Raw genomic sequence first — 22,053 nt, forward strand, 5'->3', positions numbered from 1 at the left:
ACACTGAAAAAACCCCCAAATAAAACCCAAAAACCTTTATATTTAATAAGCTGTTAACAGGAGAGATAGCAAAGGTTTATAAGGTTTTTTATTTCCAAAGCAGGGAACTGAACCTGACAGTTGTTATGCTCAGCAACACCCAATCTCAGTATTTTAAAACCTAACTTGAAAAAAAAGCAAATATACCAGAGGAGAAAACAGCAAGAAGATAAATGATGAAGGAACACGAATCAGGGAAAAAGTAAAGAAAATTCTATCCAGGCATAATTATATGAGAAAAATGAACGTCTTCACAATGACAGAGCTAGCATTTTAAATTTTCACACAAAGCAGCAACAAAAGACAGAACTTTTCAGTATTTTATATAATCTCACCCTGTAACAGAAACTGGAAGTAGAGAAATAAGCATTTTATTAGGAGAGGAGGCTAAAACTAGACTTCACCAGTATACAGAGAGGGATGGTATTGCCTGCTTAAAGCCAGCTCTTCTGACACACTCCAGAAGGCTAACAGCAGAGGATGCTAAGGGACAGTTCCAAAGTTGTCTCCCAATATTAAGAAAATTAACCTTTATCCACACTCTCCCATAGTATTCTTCCACTCAGCATATCAGTGTGAGGAATCTAGCAATATTCAGCTGCCCTTCCCTGCCCATCCTTATATAGTCCAATAAGCTTCCTGGAGCAAGGACTGGGAAGAATCTGATGCTTCCAAATGCTGAAACCAGCATTTGTAAACAAAATGCCTGGGACAAAACCAGCAGCCTTGACATTGTAATAGCCCTTGTCAATACCATATTTATAAAGTCTAGCTACTTAAAAAAAAAGAGGAGATGCTTCTCACTGTAGCTCTTACTTCAGCTATGTCTTAAATCAAAGTGAAAATCCTACAACTTACAATTCACCAATTGATTTATACTCTAGACAGAAGTCCTTCTACCTTAACTAAGATTTGGAGCTATCAGCATATAAGGAGCCCCAATTACTGGCTAGGACAGAAAAAAATACCAAGACCTGGACCCAGGTTATCTGTGCAACTTCAATTCTGACATTTCTGGGTATGTTCATGTCCGACTCTCAGCCTTAAGATATTTCTGCAATTCTCCTACCTCCTCCCATTCCTATATGCACTTCACTAAGTTTGAGTTTGGTTCGATTCAAGCAAAGCTACAGACAAACTTTTAATTGTGTAGTTTCCTACCAGCAAATTACACGTTTTCCAGAGCAGAGGTGTAACAAGAAGCAGCAGTCTTGGAGAAGTGTTACTAAATGCTGTGACTGACCAACTGTGACTAAATGCTGTGCCTGACCATTTGCAACATTTGGTGTTTTTATTTGGAGGAATCAGGAAATCGTAGAAATATAATTTACACAGCTTATTTTGTTTTTTCAAGAGTGAAGATCCTAGCTGTTATCAGGAAAGAAATGCAAAGTAAATGAAACTAAAACCCAGTTTGAGTTGACACAGCACATACTACAGCATACTAATTGCTTCATGTTAATTGCTTCCTTAATTTGAAATGAATATGCCTTTGACAACAGCAATTTTTTAAAAATCATCCTTGTTAACTGCTTTGTCACCTTGCTAAGTGGTCAAAGCAGTTCCGTAACAACTACTTAACTCTATACGCGCTATTTACACTGAATGACCTCATAATGTGAACAGGTCTTTAACAACTCAGGGTCAAACTTGCTGGCGTGTATTTGCATTGTTTCCTCAATTTCCCACCATTTTGATACCTGCTAGCATATTCTGGAGCATAGCTGGTACCTTCAGGAAGTCAACAGGAACAAATACTTCCAACAGCAATAGAGCATTCACCTTTCATCTATAACCTGAAAATAAGTTCTTGGGAGGTTTTGCAAATGAAAATTTTCAGAAACTTAGTCACTCAAACTGGGGTGGATTTCCATCGGGGTAGCTAGAGGCACACCTCTGAATCCAGCACCTCTGAGTCCACCTGCCAAATTTGAAGTTTCTGCACCAACCATGGACATATTAAAACAATTCAAGAGAAATATTTGATTTCAGACACTGAGTAAACAACCAGTTGTTATTGTATTGCCATTAAACCTTTTTTACTTTTTTTCAACTGCAAGAATGATCAAACACTAGATCAGGTTGGCAAGAGGACTTCCTGAGTCTCCCTCCTTGGAGCTTTTCAAACCCTGAGCAGACAAGGTCCTGAGCAATCTGCTCCAGTCAACCCTGCTTTGAGCAGGTGGGTTGGACTAGATTATCTTCAGGGGTCTCTCCCAGCCCTAGAGCTTCTGCAAGTCTGTGACACCAGACCAGATCTGAGATGTCAGATATTCGAAGTATACAGTACAAAAAGGACATAAACCCATTAACTTTTAACAGTAGGCTTAAATGAAACAGCAATAAATGAATCTCAGGTATTTCTGGCTCCCAGGCAATTTAATATCTCTGTTAAACCCAAGGGCAAGCAACAACTAAGAAGAAATGAGATCAAGCAGAATTGTTGAACTAAATAATTTCAGCGCTTCAATTTAAGCAGAGTCTTCTGAACAGACCTATTGCAAATTTCAGTTTAAACTGCACAGCCTGACAACACTTCCTTGCTTTTCCTTTCAAATATGGGAAACTAGGACAAGCATTTATGGAATAAACAATGAGAAACAAGAAGAACATTTCAGCAACAAGACAGGCAGGCCCAAACTGAGAAGACATTTTTCAGCAGCCTTTCAAAAATGCACCTCTGTAGGTCACGCAGCATGCTGGCATGAATACAATGCAGCAGTGTCATGCCAAATCATGTCTTTGACATGCCCATGATGTTCTCAGAAGACCACCCTGGGTAAGAGTTAGCTCACCTAAGTCTCATTTAAAAACTGACTACAACTGTCTTGTAGTGAATATTCAAATTTACTGGTTTGTGCAGATGGCCTGCAGCAAGATGAAATTACCTACACCAAAGAGAGGCAAAAAACCTCCCCTGTACAAATCTTCCAGACTTAACACTTTTTAATATCTTTGAAGCGAATTTACCAGACCTAATACATGATTTATAGAACACCATTAACACAGGGCAAAGGAGTAACCTCCTGGTAAAGTATGTCACTGTAGAAAAAGACATGAGATACTCTGGCACAAAGGAAAAACACAAGTGGCAGCACCACTGGTAGCTGGGCCTCAGAAAAAACCTTCCCTTTCAGTACTCTTAATGTTATCTGAGGTATTCAGATGAGTTTGCTTCCCAGGTTAGGATTTCTTTTGGCACACTGGTATATGCATTTTAACAGATCCCACCTTCTGGGGATCTGTAAAAATACACTGGTCTCCTTGCACCAGAAGAAGGCACAGGTGGATTCCTCTGTGCTTTCTCCATCACAGTATATAGCCATGATGGACAGCTCTGTACATACTAATCCTGAAAAACACAATGGACATGGAAACATCACAACAGACAGGGACTATGCACTTCCTAGTGACAGCTCTTGGACAAAGGGAGGTGAGGGACATTTTAGAAGCATATTTGTGAACTTCTAAATGATTATTGCGGCTCTGATACCAAAATCCAAAACCTATTAGCTGAAGTACTAGCCGTGAAGCCTCCAGAAACTGTTAAGAGACTTACTGGGACAGGATGAACACTGGGAAATAAAACTTCTGGTAAGCAGTCACATAGCATGACATTCTCCTTACCCACTAAATGCAATACTTAATATCCTCAGCTTTATTTATATTTGCTCTATATGGAGGACTAAATGCTTTCTTTAGAATAGAAAGTGCGATCCTAATTAGCATAAAATTCTGCTTTTAACATTATAGATGTTTTTGCTTATATAAGTACTAACAACCATCACTGCAGCAATGCCAAATGAAATCTAGATATATTCTTATCACCAGACTGTAAAGCATAATGCAGTAGAAATTACTAAAATTCACAGTAGTCAAAATGTGTACATGCTGAATGCTAAATGTAAAATTACAGCTTCTCTTCATGCACATTGACAAATTACTATTACATTCCACATTAATGTCATTTTTGAGGAGCTGAAAGATCATGCTACTTATAATGACATAGACTGTGTCTTTAATTACAGCTAAAACTCTCAAGAAAATCTCATGAATTATTGCAGAAAGGATCTATTTAAATTTTTTAGAGTAATATATGTTTCTTCCAAGGAGAGATAAAGCTTGAGTAAATAGTATCATTACTTGCATTCCATATTCATTCTTTTGAAAGCTCAAATCACAGAAATTTAATAATATTTCATGTCTTACTTCTGTAGAGGCAAAGTATTTTCCAAGACGGTTAAGAATGTAAAATAGAAAATCTAAAATTCATGCTGTAAAAATGTTACCAAAATACTACATGTAAAATGTCAAAATGTAAATCACACAGTTTGGAGTCAGTGGAGGTCTACCCATTTTTGCACTATCTCCAATTATTCTAGGTTTTAATATGAAGATAGCCATTTGCAAATTTAGGCTGTTTTACTGTGAAAAAGAAGAGCTAGAACCTTTCTTCGCATCAGTATGTTGGGTTTGGGTTTCTTTTTAATGACAAATACATTGCAGAAGAATTGCATTCTGGACAGAAGCAGAATGACTGATACATTCACACCACGGACCCAAGGGCCTTTCTAGAATGGGCAGTGTTAAATAACTGAGGTTAAACTGCAGATGGCTGTATTTCAAATTAGCCTGATAGCAATGTATACATGGTCCACAGCAGATGTCAATCATTACAACAGAGGCTCATCTGGGGAGCTCAAGTTAGCAGTGCTTTTAACAAGCTGGCGTCTCAATGCGGGCAGTAGGAGACTTTGTGTAGCTTCCAGCATGCACTGCGTGCAGGTGTCCAGGTCTGAGCAGCAGGAGGTGCTGCTGGGGTGGCCCCTCTGAGAAGTGATAGGGGCTTGTCCTGTGCTGGACACAGCCACTCAGAGCTGGCTCTGACAGACCCAGCTGGCCAAAGCTGAGCCCATCAGTGGCACTGGCGGTGCCTCTGTGCTGATGTATTTAGGAAAGAGTTAAAAACACTGCACAGCAGCTGTGAAAGAGGAGTGAGAATGTGTGAAAGAAATTGTCCTGCAGACACACAGGTCAGAGGAAAAGAAGAGCAAGGAGGTGTTGCAGGTGCCAGAGCAGATGTCCATCCATACTGCAGTCCATCGAGAACATTCTCTAGAAACAAGGTGTACCAAATACAAAAGTTAAGAGAATAAAAAGAAGGGATGAAGGGAATATCCTCAGGGCCCTCTTGCAATTTCTAACCAAGTGAAAGCTGTGAAAACCATAAAGGTACATTAGGGAACTGAGGAAGGCGCAGGGGGAGAGACACAGTGACAAGAACTTTGCTGTCAGTTTCTTCCTTCCAAGGTCTGGACTTTGTTAGGATGATCGGCGCTTGTAAGTTTAATTACTATGAGTGCAACTTTTGACCCACAAGGAAGTTACTGACAAGCAAAGCTTTGTAGAAACTTCCTTGGAATAACTGCATAAAAGATAATTGATCTGAGGCTTTAGTAAGGGAAGATGCAGCTGGTTTGCAGAGATGGCCCATTACATTTATGGGTCATATGAAATACCATGGGTCATGAAATACCCATGCTATTTCATTTCTACTTTTAAACACTTTGTCCAGACTTAACACAAGTATTGTGGCCCCATATTCTGCCTAGGGTACCCCTCCCAACACCCAAATTGTCCTAACTCTCACAGAAACAGCTATATAAATTGCCATTTCCAAAGGAATAAGCTTGGGGATATGAAAACAATTTCCCCAAGAAGTGCTAAAAGGAGACAGCTAAAACCAGCTTGCTCATTGACAAAGTGCTCTTCAGCCAAGAATTATACATGCACAGAAGCATGGGAAATCTGAAGAGGAAAGATTTAACTCACAGGTTCTCTTCTCTGTTCTCCAAGAGAAAGGAGAAAGTATTTTATACACCTTTTTATCTACTGGATAAGTCTGAGGGCGGCCGATTTCATATTTTATTTTATAAAATAGTTCTTGTTCACTGAGATAGCTTGCCTTTCTCACTTCTAATCTAGGCTCTAACTCTGCCACTTGCTTCTTGTGATCAGCTCTCAAAGATCAAACTTAGCTGACCTAATCCCACAATTTCTGTTGCCAAAATTCATTTCCCAAGCTGTTTAAAGGACTAATACATTCAACAATGAAAAATACATGAGCCATCTATGGTCTAATGAGTGCTTAACATTATGGAAACACTTATCACCCAAAGCAGCAGGATCTGTGGAGTCTGAGACAAAGCAGCAGAGAAATAAGCTTATTATCCATAAAGTGGGAAGCCTAATCTTAAAACATTTCAGACTAATGAAATATCAGACACAGCCCACTTTTGTTATAAAAAGGAAATTATTAAACTACAAGAATTGCAACACAGGATAAAATCTCTTTTGCCCAAGTTTTGGGCCTGTAAGCTGTTGCAAGGAAAAGTAAAAATACCTCCAATGCCTGTAAATGGGATCAATAACACCTGTAGCAAGTCTCAGGACCCTGCCTCTAAATCAGCATTGAAAATTACTATTCTATTCTGAACAAAAGTGTACCTGTCTTTGTGGGACAGGAAAAAGCATTGTGGAAAGCAGGTTTCAGATAGATACTAACTATTTAGAGATAATCAATAGCATAGCACACATGCTTTATGGACTACTGTTTTACAATTCTAGTTCTGTAAGTGTTGCAACATGACAGAGGGTGATTTATCAATGCATTTCCAAAACAAAAGGTTTTACTTAACTTACAATATACCTTGCCAGATGCATGAAAGATTTCCATTAATAATGTGGTACCAATTCAAAATTTTGTGTCTTCGTGCAAGACTGACAATAGATTAACTATTATGTTAAAATTAGAAAGTGTTCAAGGCTACCAAGCAAGTAAAGCACTTAATCACACAGTTCTTTAAAGCATAAGAACAGTTGCATTGCACTACAGGGGGAAGTTATGAAGCATATGATTAAATGCAACTAAATTGGGTACAAATCACAAAAAATGTAATTTTGAAATGTCTCTAAAGAACACTGAAAACAAATGGACTTGTGAAACATGAAAAACAGTCTTTTTTTGCCTGAGTTTGTCTTCCATGTATGGAAGATGTAAAGATAAAGGAAGACAATAGCTGTTGCATTTTCAAAGACACAAGTGACATCTTACTTCCCAGTGAGGTCAAGTTTTTTAAAATCACCTGAAAAAATATTACATAAAGGTTCAGCATAAAGCTTGATAATAAGTTAATTTTTGCTATATTATAAACTTTGAACCTTCATGCAAATCTGATAAGCAGCCACGTACAAATGACAAATTCAGTCTAATTTTAGAGAAAACTCCTATATCTCATAACAATCTTCATCACACATCCACAAGAGACTGACAATAGCCCCCCTACCCAGTAAAATACTTCCCTACCCTTGGAAAAGCAGTAAAAAACAAAAACAAACAACCAACCAAACAAAAAATTCCACAAAAAAAGAAAAAAAAACAGGGAAAAGAAACAAACAGAAAAAACCAAAACCAAACCCTACAAACAACAAGAAAAAAAGTGCAGCAATTAGCCTCATCAAGTAGGCAAGCATGAGCAGTAAGTACGAGAAGAAATCTCATCCGCCACCTAGACATAACTCTAGCCATGAGATAACAAAATAATAAAAATAACTCGTGAACTTTGAAAAGAAAAAGCAGCAATGTTCATTTTTAATATCTTCTAAAAAGAGACCAAAGATACAGTGAGAAAAAAGGCTATTGCTCCTTGTCTCCCTTGTGCTGCTTGGAGTGAGGAGAAATAAACGTAGGAAGATTTTCAAGGCTTGTGCTATGCCCTTGAATTATCAGAGGTTCTTGCCAATGCTACCACGAAGAACAACATGCCCAAAGTGGAAGACTGCACTGCAGTGACTGCAGGAGGCTGTGGGACAAAGCTAAAGAGGAAAGAGATCTTATGTTCATGCCAGGATATGATATGCGAGGCCCCATTTCCAGAGGGAGCACCAAGCCAAACATCTTGCAGCTAAGAAGTATGTTGGACACACACACAAAGGAAGCTGACTCACATCAATACATATGGTTTGAAGGGCAAGTTCTGCCTTTTCATACCTTAACACAACACTTGCATAAATAACCATCATGGATAATACTCAAAGTTAGTTAAAATCTCAACCACACTCTCTACAGCTCAGAAATTTAACTTCCATTTAAAAAAAACAACCCACTGTGTTTCTTTGTTTGTGAAGACAATAAAAATAGAAAATGCAAAATAATGGGTCTGCATGCTCATTACTCTGATGGGAAATACTGCTTTGACTTGGATTATTCCTTTATATCCACATATCACACTTCTAAATAATTGCATGCAGAAAAAAAAAAAAAACAAACAAAACAAAATTTTTAAAAACCCACTTTTACAAGTAACTTGCTGCATTTTATAAACTCTGGAACAAGGCTTTGTTTCCTCACAGATGAGGACTGCAGCCACAGACTTCATGGTGCCCATTCTACCCCAGAGGAGAACAGCACCCACTGACAGCTTCATTGGAATGGTCTCCATCTCTCTTCCTGATACAGTGAGCGTTGTGGCCCTGCTTCAGTATGTTCTGAATAAACCCCAGCTTAACCCCAGAACTTTCATGGACCACAGCTAGACTGGCACAGCATCTGGCAGGATTGAGACCTAAGGATATGCAAGAAGAAATCAGTGATTTCTATTTAAATGATAATATTTATTCTTCCCAGTGAAAATTGAAGTATAACAAGTGATCTCTCAGCACACAGAAAGAGCCTTGATTGTTATTTAATGATCACAACGAATAGTTAGAAAGCATGAAATGAAGCTAATAAATCTTCTGTTGAGCCTGACATTTTCAGCAAACAAAAGTACTCAAAGTTTTCAAAAATAGTTGAATCCAATTTTCTTCATTTTAGACTAAATTTTCCATGTTCTTCAGTTACAGATCCACATATTGGCATCACACAAATTAAACTGAAACACCCAGCTACTTAAACAATTTTTTTGAAGTATAATATAAAATACATTGTATTCTACAAAGTTCAAGTTCATGCATCAGCACTATCCCCCACAGCATCTGTTTGCCTTTCAAAGATAAGTTAGGAAATTAGACAAACAGTATAGAAGTAGGTTTTTTTCCTTTCTTATTGCAGCCTCCTAGGAGGATATAAATATAGTTTGGTTTGTTTAGGTTTTAGCATTTTTAAGCTACATTCCATTCTAAGTGCAGGTAAGCTGGGGATAATTTTTAACAACAATTAAATAATTTTAACAACTAATTAAATAATTTAAATTTTTTAAATACTCAGTCATCAAGACTGCATTTTCTTTCACCCCTGCAAAAGGGAAAGATAAAACAAGCCAAAGTTCCCCAGACTCCAAACTCTGACTTCAAACTTAGTAGTCAATACTTTTATTATTTGTGACAGCTTGAATAAATAAGTCAGTGAAATGGCTCCTTAATTTAACAGAAACTTCTTAGTTTATTCATAAACTTGTACCACTAAAATACCTGTTCAGAGAGAAGCATATTTCTAGAAGCTTCTTCATGCACCAATGAAAAAGAACGCTTTTAACTTCAACTACATAAAAACAATACTGCCATTGCCTAACCCCAGAAGTGCCTCAATTTTGTTGATAATAAAAACACATACATGCATATATGTGTGCACATGAGAATTACAACACGCCCACACACTACAGCCCCAGTACAAAACAACAAACTCTCTCCAGACTTAAAAGCATATGTAAAATACAACAGAAGCAATGCAGTTCTATTTTCTTCTTATAAGTGGGACACTCTTTATGTGGAGATACATGTATCAAGACTCCACATTAACACTCCATATGATGCCATAGTCAGCTGTAGAGGGGTTTCTGGAATAAAAACAGAGCCTCTTACAGGTTCCAACTATTCTCTGCAACCTGTCCAATAAGGAAGAGGTCACAGCCATTTGCTTTAGATTACCTTCCTCCCCCCTTCCCTTCTCTCCTCCATGTACTGCCCCTCCAACAGAACAAGTTGTGTGGATGGCCTCAAGTGTTTGGACACTGGGCTTGTGTTGTGGCACAAAAGATGCACATCAGACCTGTAGTGCTTGGCCTGTGTGATAGTATAAGTAACACAACATTAAAAATAAGCTTTTCCTACCTCCTTCATCTCTGGAAAGTTTTGTATATCAAAGAAATATCTAACCCATGGCCATATGAAATATAAAGTGCATCTGAGCCTGCTGAATCAGATCATCTCATCAAATAAGTCAGGTCAATTCCATTTCCATTACCTATTTCTACAATTATAAAAGTTCCCTATGCCAATTAATTTTGAAAGACTTCAAGGTAGGTGGTCTAAGAACAGCACCACAAGAAAGCAAAACAAGCTTCACTCAAGAAATTACTCTTTACAATAAATCAATGGTAAACAGAGCTGGTAGCATTTTTGATAGCTGCTAGGAAACTAAAGGTTTCTTAACAACTGTGATTTAAACACTAGTTCCCAATCATAATGCTGCCAATTTTGAATCCTTCAGGCTGAAATTCTTATCTCGATTTAGTTTTTTTTAAATTTTAAATTCACATCTGTAAAACAAAGAGTGTTTGTGCTGTCCACAAAGCTCATACATAATGTTTTATGTATTTGAATACAATATCAAACTCTTGTACTCTCTTTGAGAAGAAACTTTAATATCTAGATATTTTAGAAGAGAGACTTGATTGACCCAAGAGTTCTGCCACATTTCAAACTTAGAAGAAATGCCTAGTATGGCCAACCTGATAAATCCAAGCCTGTATGTCTAAACTGCTGAAGACTACAGCTAAGATTACACAGATCCAGGGAAAAGCAAGTAGATACCTACACAAATAAGGGACAGGAATAAAGCAGAGTGCGGGGGAAGGTCTAAAAAAGATGAAGTTACAGGAATCTATTTATATTAAAACACATTCCCCTCCAATATCTGGTTGACGTTCCGTGCATGCTAAACTCAACCTGTCTGTAAGTGCATTCCACTGTGACCACACCACTTTCACAGGATCCCTGACTGACTCTCTGTATTCAGTATCATGAATAAGGACAGCACAACAAAGTAAATCTTATCTGCAGGACACCTGCTTTATTTATAAATGGGAAACCACATAGAAACTGCTAGAAGGAGCAACTTAGCAGCAGAGTCCAGTGCACATCAGCAATCAGCTTATGACAGAGCATCCTAAGGTGAAATGGGATAGCCAAGACAAATACACGCGGTGTACTTCAAGCCCAGCAAAAGAACAATACAAAACCTGGGGCATGGAAGTTGCAAAGAGCTTCAAACAAACTCACAGAGCACTGTTACTGTCTTCAGTACAAACTGTCTGATCTATGAGAGAATTTTCAAGTCCCTTTAAATTTCAAGAGTATTAACTCCTTAGTAAAGTCCTACACTTGAACTTAAATTACCTCAAGCACGTGTGTAGTGAAGTTAAAGGGAACAGTTTCTGATCCAACACAGTGTCCTATGCTGCAGAGAACTTGAATTGCATCCTGTGCCCATTGCTCATGACAGCAGGAGCACGTCTCAGGTGGCAAAAACACACCCACGCTCACCACAGCAAATTTGGTGCAGCAGCTCTGTACAGAAAGAGTGCCCAGCACAGCCACACTGTGCAGTCTTGATTCCTCCCCAGAGCACAGTCATCCATCCTGCTGAATGAGGCAGTGGGGAACAGTAGGCAGTCTTATAAGCAGGCTGTGTCCTAACACATGCATAAAAAGGCAAAATTAAGATTGTCTTCTCCCATTTCTTAGTCCATATATTTTCCTTATGCAACATTAACATTCTTTTACATTCATCTGTTAAACCTGGAAAAACATCAACTTAAATGTTTTGTGCATGAATTCACAGACCCTACAGATTTCAGCTGTGACTGGCTCATCACTTTCAATACTTAAACAAAGAAAACAAGTGTCAAAGACTGTTCTAGAAGCTACAGTACGAGATATGAAAGCAATGGGAGCTTCTGTATGCAAGAATTGTCCTGCTAGCTAAAAATTCCTTCCTAAGAGTTCTGTGCTTGCTTACAGGCTAAATTTCATATTAGAATCTAGTATAAACAAAAACTACATTTAAACAGTTAAAATAGCAGCCTAACTATCCTACTTACAAACAGAACTAAATAAATGAGAAGCTATATGACATAACATTCTGCATACACTCAATTCTTACCACTGCACCTGGCTTATTATCACATGCAGCATACAGTGTGAAAAGGCCATTTTGGTACAATAATCCAGGAAGTTTATCCATGGACAATGGAAAAATGTAGTAGAGATCAAAACTGTATTTGGTCTTAAGACTGGCAGAAATTGCTGTGAAAATCAGAAATGTACAACATAGAAAATGAAAAAAAACAAACCAAACAAACAAAGCTTAAAATTAGCAACAAACTAAATCACCTAATCAACACTCAGAGAAGAAAAAAAATCAATAAAGTATAAGATAGGTCAGTGCTCAAGTCAGAGTAACAAAGAGAAGAGTGTTCTGATGCACTATGGAAACAGAAAGGCTTCTTACACATTTCTACTATTTTTCTACTATTATTTTTCCTAGTACAGCATGAAAAATATATTTTGTATTCTTTACTTACAAGCTGTGGAGATCTTACTCATTATTCTGTCCATATGAATAACAACAAACCCTGGGAAGAAATGCTTTTTTTCAGTTTGAAGGTGTAAAATTTCGTGTGAAGTACAGGCTAAATAAATTTCTGTACATTAGGTTTCTGAAAGGTTTCAAAGCATCCACAACTCTATATAACAGCAGAACTGAGAAACAGAAAACCAAAACACCTGATTTAGGTGTTCTGTGAAAACTCTGAAAAGATAATTTGCTCCTTTGGCTACTTTACAGTTTGATTCCATTTGAAGAGTAAATACTACTGAACTGTTGTAACAGTAAAAAGAAAAAATGAGTGAAAATCCTTGCCAGAGGGATTGTGTAAATCAAAACCATGCTTTTCATAAAAGCACCAATCCTAAATCCCACTGTGCCTCTTGTTACATGACTACCTACACAACTGACTACAGACTTTTAACTCCCTGCCTAAATTGAGGTCACAAAGAATGAAAAGTTGCCTGATCTAGGTTGACACCCACATTCCAAAGAAGCCACTTCAAGATACACATCTAAGCTTAAACAAAAGATAAGGATAATAGCACTTAAGTCTAAAATATGGAGCCGGAAGAAAGAGAGAAGCTTTCATTATCCTAAAATTAAGCCCTATGAAACAAGCACCCAGAGCTGAAGTCACAATAGGAAGAAATCTAAGCACATTAAGGTATGGAAACGGACTTTAGGCAGCAGAACATACACATCAGCTCACACAAATCCTTGCACAAGTCCCTCAATAAGAGATTAAAGAAATTATACATTGATGGAGTCAGAACCAAAATACTTCAGACTCTTAAAAGCTGGAATAACTTGTTTCCTTTAGGATAAAATACACTGCAACTTGTGTTAAATAACCTACCACACTGAAAGAAATATTTAAATTATTTAATTACCAGAGAAAAAACTGCAGAAGCTAGAAGGACCTAAAAGAAACCGAAGGAATGAGCAACAAAATGGAGAACTGACAAAGCAATAAACACTGCATGCATAATATAAATCACCTAGAATTATACTGGAATATAAACCACAAACTTCAGAACTCAGAACTGCTTTAGAGGCTCCCATAAACCATTTAGCTCTTCTGCAGTCAGAGAGGTAATAAAAAACAAACTTAGCCTGAATAAAACCTGGAATAACAAAATGCCATGAAAGCTATTAAATCATCCCTGCAGAAGTCAATGGGATGCTGTACCAGAGCACAGTGCTCAAATCAAGATACATTATCTTGAAATAATAATACAGTGCTGGAAAGCAGGAGGAGAATCGGCGATTCCAGCAGTACCGCCACAGCCCAACTTCCTTTTCACTGAGGTGAAACTTCCTATGTCCACATTCTAAAGATCAAGAACTGCTCTCCTCGAAGAAGAAATACAGCAGAAGTGCACACCAAGTATGGCACAATGTATAGAACAAAGAGAGGACTGTTTCTTCCACATTCCTCTCAATGAGAAAAAAAGGAAATAGTTTTTTTTTCAGTTTTAGAATTGAAATGTTACCATGCCAGAACTGAGAGAAGATGGCATTTAACTCCTGGCTTGCTAAGCAACCTGTGCACTTTCCTCAAAGAGGAAAGGGAGAACTAGACCATACACTAAATGAGATTTTTAAAACTATACATTTATAAATACATCAAGATAGTTATCATTATAATATTCTCTAAAAAACATAAAATGAGATTTAAAATCTGTAGACCTAGAGTTTCTAGATGAAGGCCACCAAAATGGTAGATTTTATGTTCCAGGTCTGTGCCACAAGTACCTTTTTCCCATATCTTTCCAAAGACTGGAAGAACAATGGCCCCAGCATTCCCAAAGGAAAACTGATATTGCTCATAATGCTCCAGGAAGTAAATGTAACAGACCACCATGGACTCCAAATGTAAAATGACATTCATAGCAGTGAACTAGAGCATATGGTTTATTTCCTCCTCTTAGGTCTTGATAAAAAGGAAGAGTAAACCTGCCTGAATGCTAAACAAGTAACAATCACAAAAACATACATTCAAACCTCAAACAAGTTCTGGAAAAGGCTCTTCAGACCTCTTGCGTCAAGATGTGTATCAACAGCTTATATGAAATAATGTGAATGTTTTTTGCAGGTCCACAATATTCCTCAATTGAGGGATTTCTTGCTCTTTTCCGTAAGGCAGCAGATCCAGTGTTACTGTCAGAGCGGACAATGGCCTGGACAAGTGGGTAGCCCAAACCATTCTAGCAGCACCTGCCCTCCTTACCATAATATCACTTTTTCTTTTGTACTGATGTTTATTATACAGTTTTGTAAAGACAGAAGCTAAACCTTGTCCAAATGATCTGATTTATTATGCACTATGTAAGAATTAGGTCAATTAAAAGAAAGCTGGAGGAGGTTAGCATCTCCCAAAAATGAAGTGCTACTGTCTCTCCAGAAGGCCTTCAATATCCTAAGAGCACCTAGAAGGAAGTAACACCAACCCAAAAGGAAATAGTTCAGGATTTCAGACAGTCAAGCTGTAAAGGTGCCACAGGAAAAACAAAATCAACAAACTAAAATTTCTTCTTCTACTACTGTTTTTAAAATGGGTAAGTTGTACCTAAAATCCATTTTCCATTCTCTGAACTTCAGTAAACTTATTGTAATGAAATATCAAATTTTTCTCTTCCTTGCAGGCAAATTACGTGTAAATGGGAGTTCACTTCAAAAAGAACTGTGCAAATATATTTCAATACATGAACTATGCTTCCTGCTTAAATTAAAAAGTTGACATGACAAATAGATGAAAACATGAATCCTCATTAACACCTCTAGTAACCTTAGCCCAGCTATACTTTCACTCATCAAGCTGCCCTTCCCCTCCAAAAAACACAAGTGAGAAATGCTCAATAGGACCTGGAGCACTTTGTTTGTAAAAGACATTATTTCCATAGTAAGCAGGCAGATCAGAGTCTTGTTTAACTTTGAAAATTGATTCTATTAACAAATAAGACATTATTTCATACCTAAGAAATCTTCCTTTAATCTAGAGATGCAGCAGTTTTCAGACTTTTTCCATTTTGATCTTTTTCAAGGGAGTAATCCTTGACACCAACAAAAACCAACCCCACAAAACACTGGCAGGAAGCAGATAAAAATATATTATCCAACAAAAATGCCTTCAGCTCCTGCTAACAGCTCCTTTGGAAACTGCTCAAGTACAAAGAACAACTATTCACATAAAGAAAGCATTTCTGAATAGCAGATAATATGAGGGATAAGTGGCAAGAAAGCATCACTGTGTGGAAAAAAAACCAAACAAAAATATCATTCACATAATTAACAATAGTGTTGGCTTGTCATATACTGTACAGGGAAGATATAAAAGGATGCTAATCTTTAAAGAGGCAATAATCAGAGTAAGAAAAAAATGAAGACTAATATGACTAGCAGTGCAAAAGCTCCCAAAGGACCTGTTTTGGATGTGAGTGTCACACTGCTATGTATGGCAACAAAGATGACTTCCCATCTCAGAAACCACACATCCCAAAGACAATTAAACTAAAAAAATAAACTAGGATATTAATCTGGTGTATTTAACAGTTCTTAGATATGATATGTTTTTGGAGCCTGTAGTACCACTTCAGCCTAGAGAAAATGAGGATTACAATCCTTTCCCTGACAACATGATTCAGGAACAATATGGGATGCTAACTAAGAAGAAACAAAATATTCACCATCTCAAACATGAAGTGCTTGGTTCACACAAATGCTGCCTATCTTGCAAAAGGAGGAAAAGAGGCTACTTTCTAGGTAGAAAAAGCAGATTCCTCAATTATGTAACTTCTTTTGAAGAAGAAGATGGTACTGGGTCTTTAATTTCTATATCATTCCCTTTATTCTACAAAGAAGTTTTCAAAGTCCATTTCCATCAAAATATTAGACTTTCATCTGCCTTATGTATTCTTATAAAACAAATATTTTAAGAGGGTGTTGCAGGAAATGGCTGGAAGTCATGCCAGAAACTACTGCATTACATGTCCTTTCTGCTATCTAGGTGAAAAGGAGAGTATACATTATTCTAGTCTGGAAGACAGAAAAGAACAAGTCATTGTGGATTGAGCATTTGCTGCCAGAACAGCAGAAATGCTTTTTATGCAGCAGGAATTTCCCTTTTAAAACACATACAGAATTCTTTGCCAAATTGAAAAGGTTTAATAAATTACCAACCAGTTTTCTGTTTACTTTTGCTGTGTTGGAGGTCAAAGGGACACTCTAAGCACAGTTCATTCACAAAGCAATTAAAACAGATGCATGAACCTATGCAAATACTTGGTTAAAAAAGCTTTAAGAAGAGCCCATGCTCTTCAACAACCAATACAGCAGCAACGTGGAAAAGTCTATTATGGTCATATGATCTATCATGATTCCTATGAGGAAAGGCTGAGAGAACTGGAACAGTTCAGCCTGGAGAAGAGAAGGTTTTGGGGTGACTTAATTGTGCACCTCTAGTACCTGAAGGGAGCCCACAAGAAAGATGGTGAGAGACTACTTACAAGAGAGTGTAGGCATAGGACAAGGGGAAATAGATTCAAACTGAAAGACGGTAGGTTTAAGTTGGATGTTAAGAAGAAATTCTTTACTGTGAAACTGGAACAGGCTGCCCAGAGAAGTTGCGGATGCCCCATCCCTGGAAGTGTTTAAGACCAGGTTGGATGGAGCTCTGGGCAACCTGACTTAATTAAAGGTGCCTCCTGTCCTCAGAAGGGGGGTTGGAACTAGATGGTCTTTAAGGTCCCTTCCAACCCAGGACATTCTATGATAAACACAGACAGAAAAAGGAATCAAAAATAACAATGAGAGCAGCCTTGACATACATGCTGCTAAAAGATGCAAATACAGTAACAAATTATGGACTGTGCTCCATTTTCAAAAACTCTAAATATGAGCATTCCTACAACCCCACCATTCAATACTAAATACTGAAAATCAAGTTAATATATCCTCCTCATCCTTAATCCAGTAATACCTTTAAGTTCTGATGCACCTAATTGCAAAGCATTGCTGTAGCTAAAGATTATCCCCAGTCAGATAGATCCTAAGAAATCCTTTAAGCCTCCTTCTTCCAGAGGGATGAAGCAAGACCTGAAGGTAACAACATATGGAAAATGCATGAGAAATAGTAGCCTAACAGAGATAGTATAAAACAGGGCAACACCCAGAAAAATACAGCTCTTAATAGCTAGCCTCCATTTAAATGACATCTCCAGTGTTAGGTTTTTCCGTTTTTGTGCATCACATGGCAGCTACAGCCCTGTCTGCACAGCCTGGAATTCAGGTACACAGCACAGAGCCCTGCGTAGCCAAGAGCCACCTTGAGGACAAAGCTGATAAAACAAAAGCTGATTTTCTTGCTGGGAAGAACAAACACATACAAAAATTATGCTTTCTTATGAACAACTAAACATGTTTATAGCACCATGTGTGCCTCCATGCACAACCTGGTAACATTCACTGGCTGCAGACCGCTTCAGTCACTGATGTTGTGTGTGAGGCACTAGGGGTGAGCCCAGAGACAGGGGTTGGCTTCATTTCACAGGATGTTCTCAGAGGGCTGCTTCGAATTCATCTCCACTTGTCTGCTATGACACACTGCCCGCTCCTCTGCCTAAAGCACAAGGTGATCCAGTGCCCAGAGAAATCAGTGGAGCAGACATGAGGTCACAGACTTTCCTAGTCTTCTACTATCCTCTGAAGATGCATAGCCTGAAGAGCAGCTTGGGGCTTGTAACCCCCACACTGTAGGTATGTGTCAAGTTCCCCACAAGTAAATGGCATATATCTTTTAACACTTCTGAGGTACACTGATTCCCTGTTGCCCTCTCTATCTTCAGCATCTGCACAACTGTACCCATTAACAGCCAAAAGTCAGATTAACCTGCTTAGCACAGCTAACATTAGTGTTAACACTGTAGGAACATGTTTAAATTTGACACAGAGTAATTAAAGTAAATCATATGTATTTAAAGTACACTGTTCCAAAGGCACTCTCAAATCACTGCAGAGCTGTAGATAATTATGTATAGCACTCAGTGCACTGAAGAAAGACGATGAGGAAATGTTCTTGACAAAGTAAAGGGAGCGGGTGTGCTCTGAACATAATCTGAAGAAAGAATATGGGTGTTTCATAGCACATAACCCATAAATTAAGCTGTCAATAAAAAGAGAGAGAGAATAGGGGAAATAAAGGCAAAAGAAAAACAGCTATTCCTTCAAATGAACCTCAGCTGCTGAATTCCTTTTTATAAATCTAATTGTATATATTTTAAAATCCAATATTACTTTGTTTTATGCATTATTTCCTAGATGACAAAATCGGCATAGAGGACCATGTATTTCTTGATACCGATTTGACAGGCAACTATATTATACTTTTCATGCTCACTGGTATGCCGCAACAGTTAATTTATTAAAAAATCAAAGCTCTGTAAAAACAAAGTTATATCTGTAGGATGTTTTCATGAGACATTGTTTTGCAGCTAACAGCCCCTAAAGAAGGAAAAAACTGGTAGATGAGAAAGGGTTCAACCCAAAATGACTAACAAGGAAGAGGAAGGAAAGCACAGCATGTGAATCTGCAGCAAAATCTAACGTAAGTATTGATCTCTGCAATCAGTAGCAGGTTGTCTTTCAGATCACAGGTACTTTTATAGTTACACAAACGTCCTTGCTTGCCTAACAGTGAAGGTCTTAAAACAACTGACCTGATTTTTTTCCTATTTTTTTTTCAGGGGCTAGGGCATCCTGTTCAATCTGTCTATTGGGTATCAATTAAAAAGAAAAAATCCAGAGAAACAGAGTAAATAACAGATGATACTGTAACAGAAAATTACAGCATTAGCATAAGTAGAATAAGCAAACCTAGAGCAGCACAGCAGATTAACAACAATTACATCAACATAAAATCTGGTAAAAGACAGTTTTTTAAATGCTCTTACACAACAGAAAATCTGGAAAGGCAGAAGGCTTTTCTGATGCTGAACTTATACACACAAAATAAACTCAAGTTACAGTGCTGAGAGATGTACGCATCTTACCCGTGAGTACAGCTTTAGCTGAAGGGTCTGCCAGATCCAGTGCAGATTTCCCATCGGTGTTCCGAATGTTTGGATCAGCTCCGTGCTGCAGCAGCACTGTGCAGGGAAAGCAGAAACAGTATCTTACCTCAGGTATACACAGGTTATTTACTGTCAAGTGTCTCCTTGGCATGATGAAGGCATAAACAAACATTGCACAATTTTCTTTATTTTTCCTTCTGGTTTTTTCTCCCTCTCTCTCCCTTTTTTTTCCTTTTTTTCTTTTTTTTTTTTTTTTTTTTTTTTTTTTTTTGTTAAGCACTGCAGCAAAGGATCTTCTCTGGGCTAAGGCTAAGTTGGCAAGTTAAGATATGGTAAGACCACATGACTTTGCATGATAAACATGAACCCCGACTCTCTTGCAATAGTCGGGTTTGGGTTCCTCCTGACAGCTAGCTGGTATGCTGTGCATTCACTGACTCACACTGGGAACTCTGCTGTGGAACCTGCTTCTGCCTTTACTACCACTACTGCTGCTTGTTACCACTCCTGTTCCTTCTCCAGCTGAATATTCCAAGTTACCCCGCCTCTATAAGTCAGCAATACTCACAGCCTTTCAGTGGCTCATCACTTGCATAGGAAATGTTAACCATGGCATATCAGCTCACCTTCAAGAAGTGGAACAAATAGGGTAAGATTTGTAACCTGCTACCCTGCAGACTGGATGCTCAGAGGCTGTTATACCCACTGGTATTTTTTTTTTCCTACTAAGCCTATAAATACATGAAAGTTCAAGTACATAAAACCACTTAGAATACAATATACAACCATAAGGCTAAGAAGGTATTGATACAGTAAACTATCAACTAGAAAAGTTCATTTAAAAAATCCCAGTATTTCACCTGTGAACCCATTATGTTGTCAGAAACAACGTAATGCAATACAGATCACGACCAAGACATTTTGTACAGAACTGGAAAACAAAGCCCACAGGCAACATTAGAGGCCTGACAGAAAGGCCCCAAATGTCATGCAAAATAAGCACAACATATTACAAATTCAGAGCAACACACTTATTTTGTACAGGTGAATAACAGGACAGTATACAGAAACTGAGGTCACAGAGATGAGTAATAAAAAACAGCTGACATTTATGGTTAACAACATTTGTTGTGATACAGCTGGACTGAAGAAGTCAAGACAAAGAAATAGTTGCAAACAGTTTTTGTAACTAAGGGTATAAAAATACTTCACACACAGAATTCTCCAGAAAAAACATAATCTAATTCATAACAAAACTAATTACTGATACTGCATATATATATAGACACACACACATATATTTTAAAAAAACTTTAACCAGGAAACACTTTTCAGAAAACCTTTTTTCTAAATTAAAAATTTAACTGGTATTGTTTTTATTCAAACCTCTTTTCTTATACATTTCTGACTTCAAAATCTTGAAACATGTCCAAGCTTCATATATTTTAACTTACAGGGTGCAATGCTACATGCTTGTCCCCAGGCTGAATTTTTGCAGAAGTCTGGTGCTTCAGTGAAGTAAATTGACTTATCTTACGCTTTGATGAGAAGGCACAATTGCCTGATATTTTTGAAAGAAGACTCAAGTAGGAAGCCTATGAAAAAACCTCAGCTTTTTTTGTTTGGTGGTGGGGTTTTCTTCCCCTATGTCAAGACAAAAACACCAAAATGGGGATGGGGGGAGAAGAACAACCAGCTAGGACGTGCTCACTGAATCTTGTTAGGATCTAGCACCTACGTTTCTGAAGACACCATCTGTGCCATACGTGCTACCACCCACTGAGAGATCTTACTCACGGACAGGTTTGAGACTGAGCCAGCCTCTCAAGCCACTCAGGCACATTCCAGGAGGAACAGGCAAATGAGACCTTTTGCAGATTTTTTAAAACACAACAGGCAGTATAAGAACTGAGTATGGAGAGAGAGATTCTGTACATCCCATCTCTTCCCTTGGACCCTGTTAGTGACTCTATGTACCTGGGAAGAAGGAAGCTATTTGTCCCAAGAGGCACCAGTGAAGGAGTAGTAGCCTGAAAGACATTACCAGCAACTAATTGTCTATCAAGAGAAAACAGGCAGTACAAAACACTGAAACACAGCACTGACCAGACCAGAAGCCAACAAAGGATTCACATGGCAAAAAGCCTCAGACAAAGAGCTAGGGGGAAAAAATGAAAAACAAGATGTGGCAGGGGAAAAGATAATAGCCCAGAAAAAAAGTCCATGAAGAAAGACCAAGACAGAGAAATGACTGGGATCTGACCCATTCGGAGGTTTGGACTAGCATGTGATGCCAAGATGAGGCAGGTTAGGGCAAGAAAGGTGACTTTAAAAAAT

General features: G+C 38.0%; 1 protein-coding gene across 1 annotated transcript in view; it reads right to left on the bottom strand.

Annotated features, from left to right (window-relative positions):
* TNKS (tankyrase) overlaps positions 1-22,053 on the bottom strand; it is a 128,570-nt gene that overhangs the window by 81,297 nt on the left and 25,220 nt on the right. The window contains 1 exon segment of the mRNA XM_030947785.1: positions 19,696-19,791. Coding sequence (XP_030803645.1) covers positions 19,696-19,791 — 96 coding nt within the window.

This window comes from Camarhynchus parvulus, chromosome 4, assembly GCF_901933205.1.
Source record: "Camarhynchus parvulus chromosome 4, STF_HiC, whole genome shotgun sequence".
NCBI lineage: Eukaryota > Metazoa > Chordata > Aves > Passeriformes > Thraupidae > Camarhynchus > Camarhynchus parvulus.